The sequence below is a fragment of the Lactuca serriola genome, chromosome 1 (genome assembly GCF_051521515.1).
Source record: "Lactuca serriola cultivar US96UC23 chromosome 1, Lser_US96UC23_V15, whole genome shotgun sequence".
Lineage (NCBI taxonomy): Eukaryota > Viridiplantae > Streptophyta > Magnoliopsida > Asterales > Asteraceae > Lactuca > Lactuca serriola.
Genome location: NC_136408.1, coordinates 7934100 through 7948091, shown reverse-complemented (window position 1 = coordinate 7948091; position 13992 = coordinate 7934100). Strand labels below are relative to the sequence as shown.

Sequence of the window (13992 nt, the reverse complement as noted above, 5' to 3'; positions counted from 1 at the left end):
TATATGTCATCTATCATGTCACTTGTCAACCTATTAATTATCCATTTTAAATTTCAAATTTTATATCTCTCACTCTAATTATATTAAATTAATAATTGATTCTTCATTTTAAATTTTCCCACTCTAATTATATTAAATTAATAACATTAGATTAAAAATAAAATTAAATTAATACAGATTATAAGGTGATATAATTTTACGTATTTATTTAAGTCAAAGATTATAATTTTATATAACTAAAAATATCTCTTAAATAATACTTTATTTAAAATAATTGATTAATAATTTTGATTTTTTAATATGAAGGTTTAATTAATTTTATAATCAGGATTCTCACGGGTTATAAACTAGTTCATGATGATGATGATAATAATAATAATAATAATAATAATAATAATAATAATAATAATAAAATAATAATAACGAATAATAATAATAAACATATAAGTAGTGATGATAATAATAATAATAATAATAATAATAATAATAATAATAATAAAATAAAGGGAAATAAAAAATATTGCTTACGTAAGACTCACACTAATAATAATAATACTTGAATATAATAAATAATAATAATAATAATATATCTAAAGAAATAATAATAATAATAATAATAATAATAATAATATAAGTAATATTAAATGAGAGGGAAGTGAAAAAAAAAGTTTCCTATGATTACCTAGGAAAATTCAAAAAATCTCCTGTTTTTTTACTTCCGTAGGTAATTTGTACAAAATACTTACAGATTATTATATTGAAATAAAAAAACATTTCTTCAAATTTCTATAGATATACCGTAGGTAATTTCCTATGGAATACTTACTGATTATTAATAAAAAATTATATTATGTAGGTAATGTGTAAGTAATTACTAATAAATTACCTACAAAAAATATTTCGTTGGTTAATTCGTTGCTATTTTGTAAGTAATATAGAGCAAAAGTTTTTGTGGTTGATTTGTAGCTATTTACACATTTTTTTCCAGTGGATGATTTTTGTAGGTAAATTGTATTTTTCAAGTAGTGAGTAGCCTAAGAATAACTACAAATATTGATAAAGTATTAGGTTAAGCATGTAAACATTCTATCAGTAGTACTTTATTTTAAGTGTGTTTCATGTGTTGGCGAAGACATAAAATAAATAAAATACGAAAAGAATATTTAGGCTTGCTGAGATTTGAAATTTAGTACCAATCCTAGTATACTACCATAAGAATCACTTGGGACGAGGTTAAAGTGATGTCCTTTTGTGTGCATGAATTCCTTTTGCAGCTCCATATATATAAAATGATTTCGTTCCTATAATTCTTGAACAAATGAACGTTCAAGAAACTAGAAACTAGGTAGATTTTGATTATGCTTTTATTTACTGTAGCCTCTTCGTTGTAATATAATTGCACAATACTATCGTTCATATGCGCGTACTATTTTCTTCTAGATAATGAACATAGGACATATGCAAACTTTCTTCTAGCTAGTGCACATAACACATATGAAAAAACTTCAATGTGACATAACTTTCTTTTTATTTCAATTTTCCAGTTACATTAATATTTAATATTGTCTTGTACAACTTCTAAAAGCAGGAAAGGCAAGCTATGGCTATGATTGGGATTGTACCTGAAGAACTAAAAGAAGAAAACTATGAGTTCTGGAAGGTATGCGTAAAGAGTTATCTAGTTGGTCAAGGTCTGTGGGATGTTGTCTCAACAGAAGCTACATCCGCTGAAGAGGCTACACCAGAATGGCAAAAGAAGAACGCTCAGGCTTTACATGCTATTCAACTAGCCTGTGGATCACGTGCCTACTCCAAGTACAAGAAGAACACACATGTCTCCGCTAAATTTGCTTGGGATCACTTGGCCGAGATGCGTCCTAGCGCATCACACGATACTGAAGTTACACCTGATCATGGTCTCCCAGGTGAAATACCTGGTATATTTGTTAATTTATCAAATTTTTTGCAGTAAACTTAATAACCTAACGTTGCATTATTATATATAAAGAAAGTATATGGAAATGATATATCATAGGGGTTAATGAGCACTTTCGACATGAAAAGCTATACAATGCTGTGGAAGATGGTGATATCGAACTAGTGAAAGAGATCTTTAAGAACGACCCGGATGCTGGAAGAGCGATTGTAACTCCTCATAGAGATACAGCTCTCCATGTTGCAATCCTCTCTGGAAATACTAAGATCGCACTTGAATTGGTGAAGCAGATGACGCCAGAAGACCTGGAAATTGCTAATGAGTTTGGTGCCACTCCTCTCTCTCTTACAGCTATAACGGAAAGTACAAGATTGGCAAAGGCCATGGTGCAAAAGAATCGTACGTTGGTTACAATAAAAAAAGGAAATACTGATGAAAGCTCACTTCCTGTGATTGTGGCTTCAATGTATGGTAGAAAGAAAATGGTTCACTATCTCTACTCCAGGACTCCAAAGGAGCTGTTTGACCCGACAAGAGGCATGGAAGGTGTGCTGCTTCTGAATAATTTGATCACCGCAGATTTATTTGGTGAGTGAGTTTAATTTTTCATGCATAGACAATTTTTTCACATGGAGAAAATAATATACCTTGTTTCCGAAATATATGGGTATACTTATATTCTTAATGCTGCAGATATTGCTTCCATGCTACTAAATAGGTACCCACAGCTAGGCGTCACCCATGATCACCATGGCAATTACGCTCTTCATAAATTGTCTCACAAGCCTTCCGCGTTTGCTAGTGGAAGCGAATTTCCTTTCTGGAAACATTGGATTTATCGATGTGAGCAATCGTACTTTCTTTCATTTAAATTTTCATGATTTGACGTAAGCTCAAATTAATAAGGAGTAACATATTTTTAGGATTTTAGGATCGAATATATGAAATCGTAATAAATAAATGATCAAAGCACTATGATCTTACAATGACATAAACATAGCCTTCAAGGTTTTACTTACATTCTCTTTTATAGTGTGAATCTAAACGTAACATGTATTTTAAAATTGATAGCTCTTCGATCCATTTAAAATTAACTAGTTTATAACCTGTGATAACCACGGTTATAAAATTAATTAAACTTTCGTATTAAAAAATCAAAATTATTAATCAATTATTTTAAATAAATTATTACTCAAGAGATATTTTTTTATTTATATAAAATTATAATCGTTGATTTAAATAAATACGTGGAGTTATATCATTTTATAATTTATATTAATTTTATTTTATTTTTTAATCTAATGTTATTAATTTAATATAATTAAAGAAAGAAATTTTAAAATTTGAAATTTAAAATGAAGAATCAATTATTAATTTAATAAAATTAGAGTGAGAAATTTAAATTTTGAAATTTAAAATGAATAATTAATAGGTTGACAAGTGACATGATAAATGATATATAACATTAATGAGGGGTTCTAATTGCATGACACTTGTCAATATGAGATTAAATATATTCTTTTATTAGAATAGGGATTATGGGCCTATATATGGCGGTTAGTCCCACCCATCTAACACCCCGTTCCCAAGTTCAACTTAACGAGAGAAAGGAAAGGAAATTGGTGGAAATGATAAGAAAATAAAAGAAATTGGTGTTCCTGAGTTTCATTAAAGGAAGGAAGCGGAGGGAAAAGGAAGGATCACTTTCCCTCCTATCTTTCCTTCCGATTTGGGAGGATTTTGAAGGAAAGAAGAAAATGATTAATTTTCCTTCCACTTCTCTCCAACTCGGGAACACAAAAAAAAAAAAAAAAAAAAAAAAAAAAAAATGTTTTTCTTTCCCTTCTCTTCTTTTCTCTCATGACTTTCTTTTCTCTTCTTTTTTTTTTCTTTTGATAAACTCGGGAACGGGGTGTAAGTCAATCTTGTTCTTTTAGCTCCGAATTTGAATTTCCCCAAATTTATGATTAATTTTCATATTAAATTATTCCTTGTCAGTTTTAGAATCTCGTGATTTTTTTCACTTTTTTAAAATCATATGATTAGTTAACATCTTGTTCTGAGTGTTTTTTCTCTTTTTTTAACAAGAAATCTAATCTACTCCTAAAACTAGTCTCTGACGAATTGAACACTCAATCTCAAGGATGGAAAGTAACATATGATACCGTGGGCCTATAACCAAAGTCTTTTGATAATAAAGAGACTAAAAGAAATAAAATTAACCACATCGCCCACAATTATTTATATTATATGAAAATTAGCTTTATGCATAAAAAAATTCTAATTAAAGTTAATAATTGACATAAAGTATAAATATCAAATAATCACAACTTAAAATATTACAGTTCAGTTGTGGGCCTATAACCAGGTTTTCTTTGGGTAATAAAGAGACTAAAAGACAAACTCAACCAGCTAGGCCTCAATTATTTTTATTATATGAAAGTTAGCTTTATGCATAAAACAATTATAGTTAAATTTAATAAATTAAAGACATAAAGTAGCTAGGTGTTTGAACCTGGACCATCAATTAGAAAAGACACAACACAACAATATAAGCCACAACTAATTCGTATGCATGTCATACTATATAATCCATTTGAGTTAAATTTAGAACAAGGCTGGATCTTGAACACGAAAGCTCCAAATAACTAACATTTGTCGATGCCAACTACACTGCTACAAGATTCATTTTCATAACAACAAAAAAAGTCTATATACATAAGTACTTATATGTCCAATTTGAGGCCCAAATCCGTCACTGGCTTGTGGGCTGGGCCTGCATGATAGGAAGTTGGTAATGACTAATGATGAAGAAAGTAAACTCCTGATCAGCTGCATTTTCTAGGAAATAAGACGCATGATTGATTAGCTTCTTTTATGAAAAATAGAATATTCATCCACTTAAAACCTGTTTGTGTTCATCAAGTTTAATGATACATGTATTATTTGAAAACCAAAGGTTTAATTACTCCCGACTAATCTAAACAGGTGTGCGTATACATTCTCCATGGGATGTTCAGACCCAAAAAAGTGACTCTTCAAATGGCTCAGAACATGAAATCGACATCGATCAATCCAGTACTGAAGAAGAACTTATCAGCCATCCTATCTTACTACATCAACTAGGATGGTTCTTGCTACGATCTTTTGGTATGTAATGCTTGAATTCACACACATTCTTCTTTTCATGAACCTTTCCATGAAAGAAAGACTCCATCATTCATCTTTATATTTTACTTTCAGTACCAGATATCAAGCATTTGCATGAAAAAAAGTTGGTAAATGATGAAGCAAGTAAACTCCTCAGCTGCATTTTTAAGGAAATGAGGGACATGAATCGCTCACAACTTGAAAAGATGGAAATCGATAAGGCCTTGCATGGTGCAATTAAGCATGGAATCGTTGAGTTTGTGGTGGAACTGCTAAAATACAATCCTGAGTTCATATGGAGGAAAGACAAAAGAGGAAGGTCAATCTTTTCACATGCAATCATTCTTCGCCAAGAGAAGATCTTCAGCCTTTTTTATAGTTTAGGGACAAGGAAAAGCATAGTAGCTAGTAGACATGATATATTCCACAATAATTTTCTACATCTTGCAGCAAAGCTCTCTCCTCCGGCTCAACTTGAGCGTGTTTCGGGAGCTGCCTTACAAATGCAAAGGGAACTGCAATGGTATAAGGTATGCTATGTTTAGAAGGCCACAAATAACTAGCTATTTTTCAAGTTCTTTTAGGTTTTTATGTTCGAAAAACTAAAAAATTGTTTATAAGCTAACTTTAAAAATACTCAAACTAATATTTCAACTAGTGGCAAATACAGAAAGAAATGTAATGGGTTGCACAATTTTTTAAGTGTTGCGTTACTGGAGGGAAAAAAAACTCATTTTTGATGACAATTTTTGTCCAATATCATTTACTAAAATGGTTTCACATTTACACTAAGTTTACACTTATTAGCACTTTGTGGCGAATTTCCAATGAATTCGTGACGAATTTTGATGAATTTACACTAAATTGTGCACTTGACCGTAAAATTTGAGAGGTTATCCGTGCCACCTACTTTGCCTGACCCTCGATCCTGGTTTCAACAAGCTTATTGAGTTTTTTTAGATTCTTTCTAATATATATCTTTTATTAATTATAAAAAATCATCAATCTTCTACATGTCTTTTTATATTATTTTACATATTTCAGTTTTAACAAAGATTATTCTTTATGGGCTAAAGTTTAGGTTAGTCAATCAAACAAAACCCTTAACCTACTAGAATTATTATATTCAATTTAACCATGATTTTAGGAGGTGGAAAGCTTAGTACAACCGAAATACAAAGATCAATTGAATGAAAACAATTGGAAGCCTAGCACATTATTCACTGAAGAGCACAAGGATCTAGCAAAAGAAGGCGAAAAATGGATGAAGAATACTGCAGGGTCAAGTATGATTGTAGGAACTCTTATTGCTGCGGTCATGTTTACAACAGCCTTCACCATACCTGGTGGCACCAACGATAGATCTGGTCTACCCATCATGTTATACACTGACAGAAACACGTTCATGATCTTTATGATATCAAATGGACTATCTCTCTTCGCATCATCAACTTCAGTGTTGATGTTCTTAGGAATTCTCACTGCAAGATATGCGGAGAACGACTTCCTTATGTCTTTACCCACCAAATTGATCTTTGGAATTGCATGCCTTTTCTTCTCGATAGTTACCATGATGGTCTCTTTTGCTGCTGCTATGTATCTAATGCTCCATAAGACGTTAGAATGGGTCTCCATACCTCTTATTATTTTCTCTACTTTGCCTGTACTTCTCTTCTCAGCCCTTCAGTTTCCGCTCCTACTGGAAATGGTTTTCCGTACATATGGATCAACAATTTTTGAGAAACATAAGAAAATTGCCACCTCTACCAAGAAGTCTCTCCGTTAGCTTTGTTATGTAATGTCACGTTGAGTTTTATGATGGTGTGTTTTCTCGTCTGAGTGTGAGTTTTTGTTATTGCGGTTTTTGTTCATTGTAATCTCAAGTTGACTTATTGAATAAAAGAATTCTTTTTAACAGTTTTAATTAAGAACATAGGGCCAATATATGCACATATAAAGAACATATCCATCAAGAAGTAACAAGTAACAATATATCCATCAAGAAGTAACAAGTAACATATGCTCAAACAAATAACAACAGATTTATCATATTCAATGAGCACTACAATTTTTTGTAAACTCAGAAGCCAAAATTGAATTGCCAATAGACAGAAGCCTAACATGAATTTGGAATGTTATTATGTTAATACACAATGTTAATTAACAAAAACGAACCAAACTTGATTGAATTTTCATAGTCATCCAAAAACAAACAGGCAACTTGGTGGTAATTTGACTTACTAAATTTAAAATAATCAAGAATAGATGATGAACACCATCACAATAACAAGTATGTAAGAAGCACTTAGGTTTAACATAAACAGAAACTTTATTCATAATTCAAGACTCATATCACCTTGGAGTTTTTATTTTAAACATTATTAAACCGCAAATATATTACATCATCTCATACATGTAGACCTTCAAGCATAACAGGTTGTGGCAGAGGTGAGCCACCACAATAACCTTTAAGAATATCACCTTCTTCAGACGTGAAGCCAAGAGAAGTAAGCATTGAAGGCCAGCACCCATAAGTGATGACACGAATGGCTCTGCAACACTCCATTGTCAAGTAGCTGTCTCCGTTAAGAAAGAAAAGTATGATTTCATTCGTGCAGGATTTCAACTCTAATAATGCATTCCAACAGTCCATTAGCCCTCCATCCTTTTCTCCCTGAAGTCTTGCGACCAGACCTTCGCCAGGCTTGATCACATGCATTTTCAGAGCTGTTGAACCAACTTCGGTAGTAACAAGGAATGATAGTAGAAGTAGTGAGATAAGAAGAACCTTTATAGTAGACATGATCAGATGAGATTAGGAATTTACTTTGAATTTCAGGGCTTTGTTGAGGGGTTATATATATAAGGAACTACGTTTGACACTATGCGGTGCATATGTAGAGGTGCTTATGGAATAAAATAATCATTGAATATTAAATGCATTGAATAAATACTTAATTATGAAAAGAAAAAAAAAAAAAAAAAAAAAAAAAAAACTGATGGATGATTTAATGTTAGAAACCCAAAAGATCGACTATACTAATTACTATTATGAACTTTTTAGCTTACATCTCATGAATTAATTTCAGAATTTATCATCACATTTTAACCTTTCGAAACATATATACATATAAACTTTTAAAAGGTATGGATGAACGATGTCATGTAAGCATGACATACTGATCATCAATGTCAGCGCAAAACTTTCTTTTGATATAAATATAACAAAGTTTAGTTATTTTAGTTATCTTACAGATGTGACTTACAAAGAATTAGGATGAGTTTTTGTGCCCCACAAGTAGCAGACGGTTCAAACATATTTGGGACGCAAATAAATAAATAAAAAGGCTCTTTATTTTTTGAGTTAAATTTAAAAGAAAAATATATTACTAAGACCAAAAAAAATTATTGTTATTATAAAAAAAGATTCATGTAGGAAATGAATTCTTACGAAATTAAATGTAGTTTGGATAGAAAAAGAAATTACTAAAAATGTGTATCGAACACATGCCATGTCCGGGATAAAAGGCGAATGGAAACAGGAAAGCTATGATTTATTCAACCTCGACTAATTTTTTATAAATGAAAAGAAAGTTAAAAGGGAAATCTATAGAAAAGTTTCAAATTTTTTTCTCAGTTTATGATTTAGTCCTAAATTAATTTTCGTTTATAAAAAATGACAGGTTATCGACTATTACACTCAGTTTAGCCATTCGAATCTGTAACCCTTCTATTAGCCGATTACTTGCCCCAACTGATTAATTTTTGTTTTGTAGTGATAATGGAGACAGTAGATGAATTAAATACCATTGATGGGGAATTGGATGAGTTTTTCAAAAAGAAACAAAGAAGTCGATGAAAAGATGAGTTCCTAAACACTCTCACAGACAAAGCGCTTGACGAATGCACCATACATAAGATAAATCTAAATGATTTTGAAGGAATCTCAGAAGATGAAGCACCACAGGAGAAGTTAAGTGAGAGTGAGGGTGATGAAAAAAACAAATTGCAGTTTTAGTGCTCAACCCATGATTCGAAGGTGAAATGGAATAATAGGAAGTCAGTTCTGTAACATCCCCAAAATACGGTCCAATAATTCCGTTTTAATTATTCATAAAAACCATAATTACCATTCATCATCTCATAAAAGACATAAGTAATGTATCTCAAATCATCATAACAAAATACCATATCAAAATCACATATAAAAATATCATAGTAAATCATCTCAGGCTAAAAATTGTGGTGTGTGGTATGCAGTCATCCCAAGCTCTTCTCCTTACTACTGGAAGTACCTGAAACCAAAGTTGAAAAACTATAAGCACCACTATATAAAAATATGTCATTTAGTTGCACACAAAAGGTGCCACTAAAAACCCAAAAAACGCCACTAAAAGTTTCTCCAAGAATGAGCGGCACACATAATAAGTGTCACTAGAAACACTCCCACTAAAACCTTTTAATGACACTTTTTATTTTTGCCGTTGCAACTTTTTAAGCTTTTAGTGACATTTTTTATTTGTCACAATAAAAGAAAACGCTTTTGTGGCATATATTTTATGCTATTGAATTCTCATTTGATTAAAAAATTCATGGTTTTTTTAGTTACATATTTTAAGATTTTAATGGCACTTTTTGTTTGCCACAATAAAAAAATAAAAAATTAATTAAAATAAAATTGTGGCACATTTTGCATGGGTATATACTCATAAGATTCTATATTTTATAATACAATAAATAATTAAATTATAGCACACAAAAAATAATAAAAATTTCATACATAAGACAAAATAAACAACATTTTCTTTTTCATCTAATGGAATGAAACATTACATTCCTTGCACCATTAATCATAACAAACAAACACTACCTAGGAAAAAATAAATGTTTTTCTAACCTTGCAAAGATATTCAATAATCATTTGTTTGACTTTAACTAAGCTATAAGTGGTTCATTATCAACTATATCTTCTACAACTTTTAAGTCAAATTCAACTTCTTCAGTTGTTGTCTCTTGTTGTCTACCATAGCATGTGAGCAAGAAGCTCAATGTAAACACATGAGCTACGATACATTGAGGTTGCATCTTTTTCAATCTCCTAGTAAAAAAAACATTTTAAACAAAAGTTTAAAAAAAAAAATTATATCTAAAAAATAAGATACATTTATTTTTCAGTTAAAAAGTTCATCCCTAATGCTCATGGACCAAAAATATAATTTAAGTGTTAATAAAAACGCACCTTAATTCATTATGTGCATGTTTCCAAATATTTGGAGGCATTCCAACATCTTACATCTTTCTTTCAAAGGCAGCCACGTCATCATCTTCATCATTATCTTTAAGTTCTTCACTAAAAATATTCAAGAAAATTTATATAAAAATGAAAGAAAATTTAAAACATACATGTTGGCGTAAAAGACATTCCTTCTACCTTTTGTGTAATCTTTTTTGCCGTATGAATAGACTTGCACAATTAATAATTTAATCAAAATTACTATAAATTGCAAAGTTTCTAAAACAAAAAACAATAAAAAAAAGTTATACATTTTTACATGTAATGTCTATTAACTTATTATGTGGCTTTTGAAAAGATAATCGCATAATAAAACGTACTATGCAAACAAGAAATTGAGGGGCACAAAAGAGTTTTGCTAAAAACTTGGTCAAACATTTTTTCGTGGGTACTACATGGTCATATTTTAAATTTTCTGGGTCTTCTTCCATTTGTGAAAATGGGTGATCAATATATATTAATCAAAAAATCAAAATCAAGTCTAAGTCAAAACACTTGCTACTATATATATATATATATATATATATATATATATATATATATATATATATATATATATATATATATATATATATATATATATATATATATATATATATATATATATATATATATATATAAAGTAAACATATGTTTGAATTTGACTTACAATTTCCTTTATTTTTTCCACATTTTAAGAGCTCCCATAAAAAGATAACTTGCATCACACTTGCCAGAAAATTAACAAATACCCGTTTCTCGATTTTAATGGGAGTGAAAAGCTTCTACAAGAGAAAAAAATTAAAACATAGATAATGCAAAAAAACAGATACTAGCAATTTATAGAAATGCCCCTGTCACACAAACCTTGTTATTAAAATAAAAAAATGAATAAGAAAAATATTACACAAACCTTTGGTGCCTCGAGGACATGACAATCAACTTGAGCGAGTTGTTTTACAATAGTAACTCCACATGAAGCGAGTGAAGGGTCAACACAATAAATACAGCTTTTCATAGTCTGGTAGGTTAAATAAATGTTAAATTTATGATAAAGGACACAAAGATAAGTGGTATCAAAAGGCTATTGAGGTAATATAGCTTTCCATCTGTTATAACTCACATTTTTCAGGAGGCTCATGTCTTGATTTTTCAACTAAAGATGTTCTTTGTAGCATAGATAATGCACTCCTACAAGTAGTAAGTCATGGTCGTTGGGAGGTTTCTTTGGGTGGGACCAAGTATATGCATAAACAGAAGCAGGGTTAGATATGTCAATTTGAACATCTTAGGTGGCTTCATCTCAACACACCAAATCTTGCATGATGAGTTGGTGGAATTCAATTATATCTCTCAAATGCATGTTCTCATGTGCCCATACTGAATTCTCTTGTGCCAAACACCATTTTTCTTCTAATAACATCTCAAGTTGGATATGTATCTATTAAAATAATCCAATTAACTTCTTTGAATAATTTTTTCTAATTAAAGTAAAACTTAAAAGACATACATACCATGTTATCATCATTAGGTGTAGGGTGGTCGCTATTTTCCTTTTCATTAACCTCTCGGGGAATTTTACTGCCTTCTTCCAGCTTACAACATAGTTTTTTTTTTTTTTTTTTTTTTTGCAGAATTGAAATCCTTGTTCACTCTTTTCAGCTCCCAAGAAGAACTTTTGCTTTGGCAGCTGTTGCAATTGCCACCTGTCACCAAACCCAACAAACAAATATCATCATACATCAATCAATACATACATATACACATATGTCTCATAAAATATGATCATGACATATCCATCATGCATCCATTTTCCACCTTAATACTTTCTGTAAACTTTGATAACTTTATTAAACTTAATTCTCAATACCACTAGAAACCTAGATTTGATTGTATAGCATATAACTGCAACAAATAGTAATGTACTTTTCTTATTTTTTTTTTTTAAAAAAAAACTTTTACTAAAGCCACTATAAATTTCAAATAATATTCTTGGAAAATCTTAACTGAATTACTGTAATATGATTTTGTGCCTGAATGAGTTTTAGGAATTTGAATTGTTTATATAACAGTTTTCAAAAGTTGGATGGTTTTTAATTACCATTTTTAAGTCTAGTTATCAAGTTAGAATAGAAGCAAATGTGCATTGTTATTCATTGCAATGACATTAGTGTGAGCATAAATAAATAAATAATGATTCTATATCTATTTGTATGTATGTGTTAAAGCAATTTGAAATCCAGTAAGAAAAAAATGATATGACAAACTATTCAAAAGGAAAGTAGATCACAAATGCCATAGAATTCGTCAACATTTGAGAAAAATAAATGAAAAAAAAAATAAAGTTAGAAACTAGCAAGTGAAAATCGGAAGCTTTTGGGGTTAAAACTAGGGTTAAGGTTACAAATTGAATTACCATGAGTTAAAGCACGAACTATCCCGACATGACAACCGCTATAATCTTTAAAAATCTCTTCTACTGTACGAGGACTCGAAGAAATTGAAGCCATTTCTGTATGAACTAGAAAAAAAGTAAGGATATATTAATAAATTAATTTCAATTTAAAGTGCAGAATATTGATCATACTCTGTGTTTTTGTGCAGGGATTGAGTAACTCAATATTCGCTATTTTTGGCAGTCGATGAGATAAAAAGTCAAAACACACAAGTAGGAATGACCGAATTGTCTTAGGGATCAGGAAAAAACCACAACGAAGTTAAAGACCTCTTTTTTAATTATATAAATATAAATATATGCAAATACAAATACATAGTTAAGAGGAAATGAGGGAGAATCAATGGAGACGTAGTAGCATATATGACCTGGTAGTACCACCGTCGGGAACCAGAACGTCAATCCATCAATCGGAGGAGAAGGAAAAGCTTTTAGATCATGAAAAACACCGAAGAATGAGCAACTCATTTGCGAAGTGTGTGTTTATTCTTTGCAGTTCAGTTGATTGACATTTGTTTAAATTGGGGAGAATATGTGACGAATAGGGTTAATGGTGGTGGTAGAGAACGTGGCGAGGCCATTGTAGACGGAGGAGAAGGCGGTAGGTGACGTAGATGCGAAATGGTGGTGATCAATGCGTTTCTTTTTTGGGAAAATGAATTATAAGCCAATGAAGTTTCCAAACCGTTCAAAAAACCTCAATTCTGTTTTGTCTGTTCAAGAAAACCCAACGAACTTAACATTTTGTCTAAAAAGCCCAACTAACTTACACTTCTCATTTATGGTCAACCGGCTAATGAAAGTCAACGAATGACATGGCTTATGACGTGTAATTAAATATCAGAAAATGACTTGTAAGACCAACGAAGTTTCAAAACTGTTCACAAAACCCCAATCATGTTTTGTTGGTTGAAAAAAACCCAATGAACTTATGCTTTTGTTCAATTCTCATTAGAGGCAACCAGATTCATTTGGTATACAACTAGTTGGTAAATGACATGACATTATGTTTAATGACATGGAATAAATAGATTAAAATTGCCCTTTATATATCGATTTAGCCCTAAACTTTTTTTTTCTGGATGATCCTCCGTTCTAGATGTCCAAATCCAAGAAGAGCGTCCACATCTACAAGGGTTTTCATCATCAAATATCTTTTTTGTAGATATTGAGTTGGAC

At 30.8% G+C, this 13992-nt stretch overlaps 3 protein-coding genes across 12 annotated transcripts; 1 reads left to right on the top strand and 2 right to left on the bottom strand.

Moving 5' to 3' along the window:
* The first annotated feature begins 1258 nt into the window (after positions 1-1258).
* Positions 1259-7017, top strand: LOC145094062 (uncharacterized). Of its 2 annotated transcripts, none has more exons than XM_079032434.1 (7): positions 1259-1345; positions 1589-1925; positions 2036-2524; positions 2630-2779; positions 4925-5086; positions 5180-5616; positions 6234-7017. In XM_079032434.1, the coding sequence occupies exons 2-7, from the start codon at positions 1601-1603 to the stop codon at positions 6870-6872; spliced, it is 2202 nt and encodes a 733-aa protein (XP_078888560.1). In that variant the 5' UTR covers positions 1259-1345; positions 1589-1600; the 3' UTR covers positions 6873-7017. The 2 variants fall into 2 exon arrangements, with proteins under 2 accessions (XP_078888560.1, XP_078888486.1); XM_079032360.1 differs by having other exon boundaries at positions 1589-1937.
* A 476-nt stretch (positions 7018-7493) lies between these two features.
* Positions 7494-7889, bottom strand: LOC145051178 (egg cell-secreted protein 1.2-like). The gene has a single exon (XM_078999299.1). The coding sequence runs from the start codon at positions 7887-7889 to the stop codon at positions 7494-7496; it is 396 nt and encodes a 131-aa protein (XP_078855425.1).
* Positions 7890-9169: 1280 nt separating this feature from the next.
* LOC145093630 (protein argonaute 16-like) lies at positions 9170-13456 on the bottom strand. 9 transcript variants are annotated; one of them, XR_013703029.1, is made up of 8 exons: positions 12775-13456; positions 11873-12064; positions 11482-11799; positions 11272-11379; positions 11029-11143; positions 10326-10436; positions 9984-10184; positions 9170-9381 (listed from the first exon to the last, which is right to left on the bottom strand). XR_013703029.1 is itself a non-coding variant. In XM_079031958.1 (8 exons), exons 4-7 carry the CDS (start codon positions 11497-11499, stop codon positions 10327-10329), a joined length of 351 nt encoding a protein of 116 aa, XP_078888084.1. In that variant the 5' UTR covers positions 11500-11799; positions 11873-12064; positions 12775-12870; positions 12946-13456; the 3' UTR covers positions 9845-10184; position 10326. The 9 variants fall into 9 exon arrangements, 6 of the variants coding, with proteins under 6 accessions (XP_078888321.1, XP_078888084.1, XP_078888140.1 ...); XM_079031958.1 differs by lacking the exon at positions 9170-9381 and having other exon boundaries at positions 9845-10184; positions 12775-12870; positions 12946-13456; XM_079032014.1 differs by lacking the exon at positions 9170-9381 and having other exon boundaries at positions 9845-10184; positions 12775-12879; positions 13182-13456.
* Between the last annotated feature and the right edge of the window lie 536 nt (positions 13457-13992).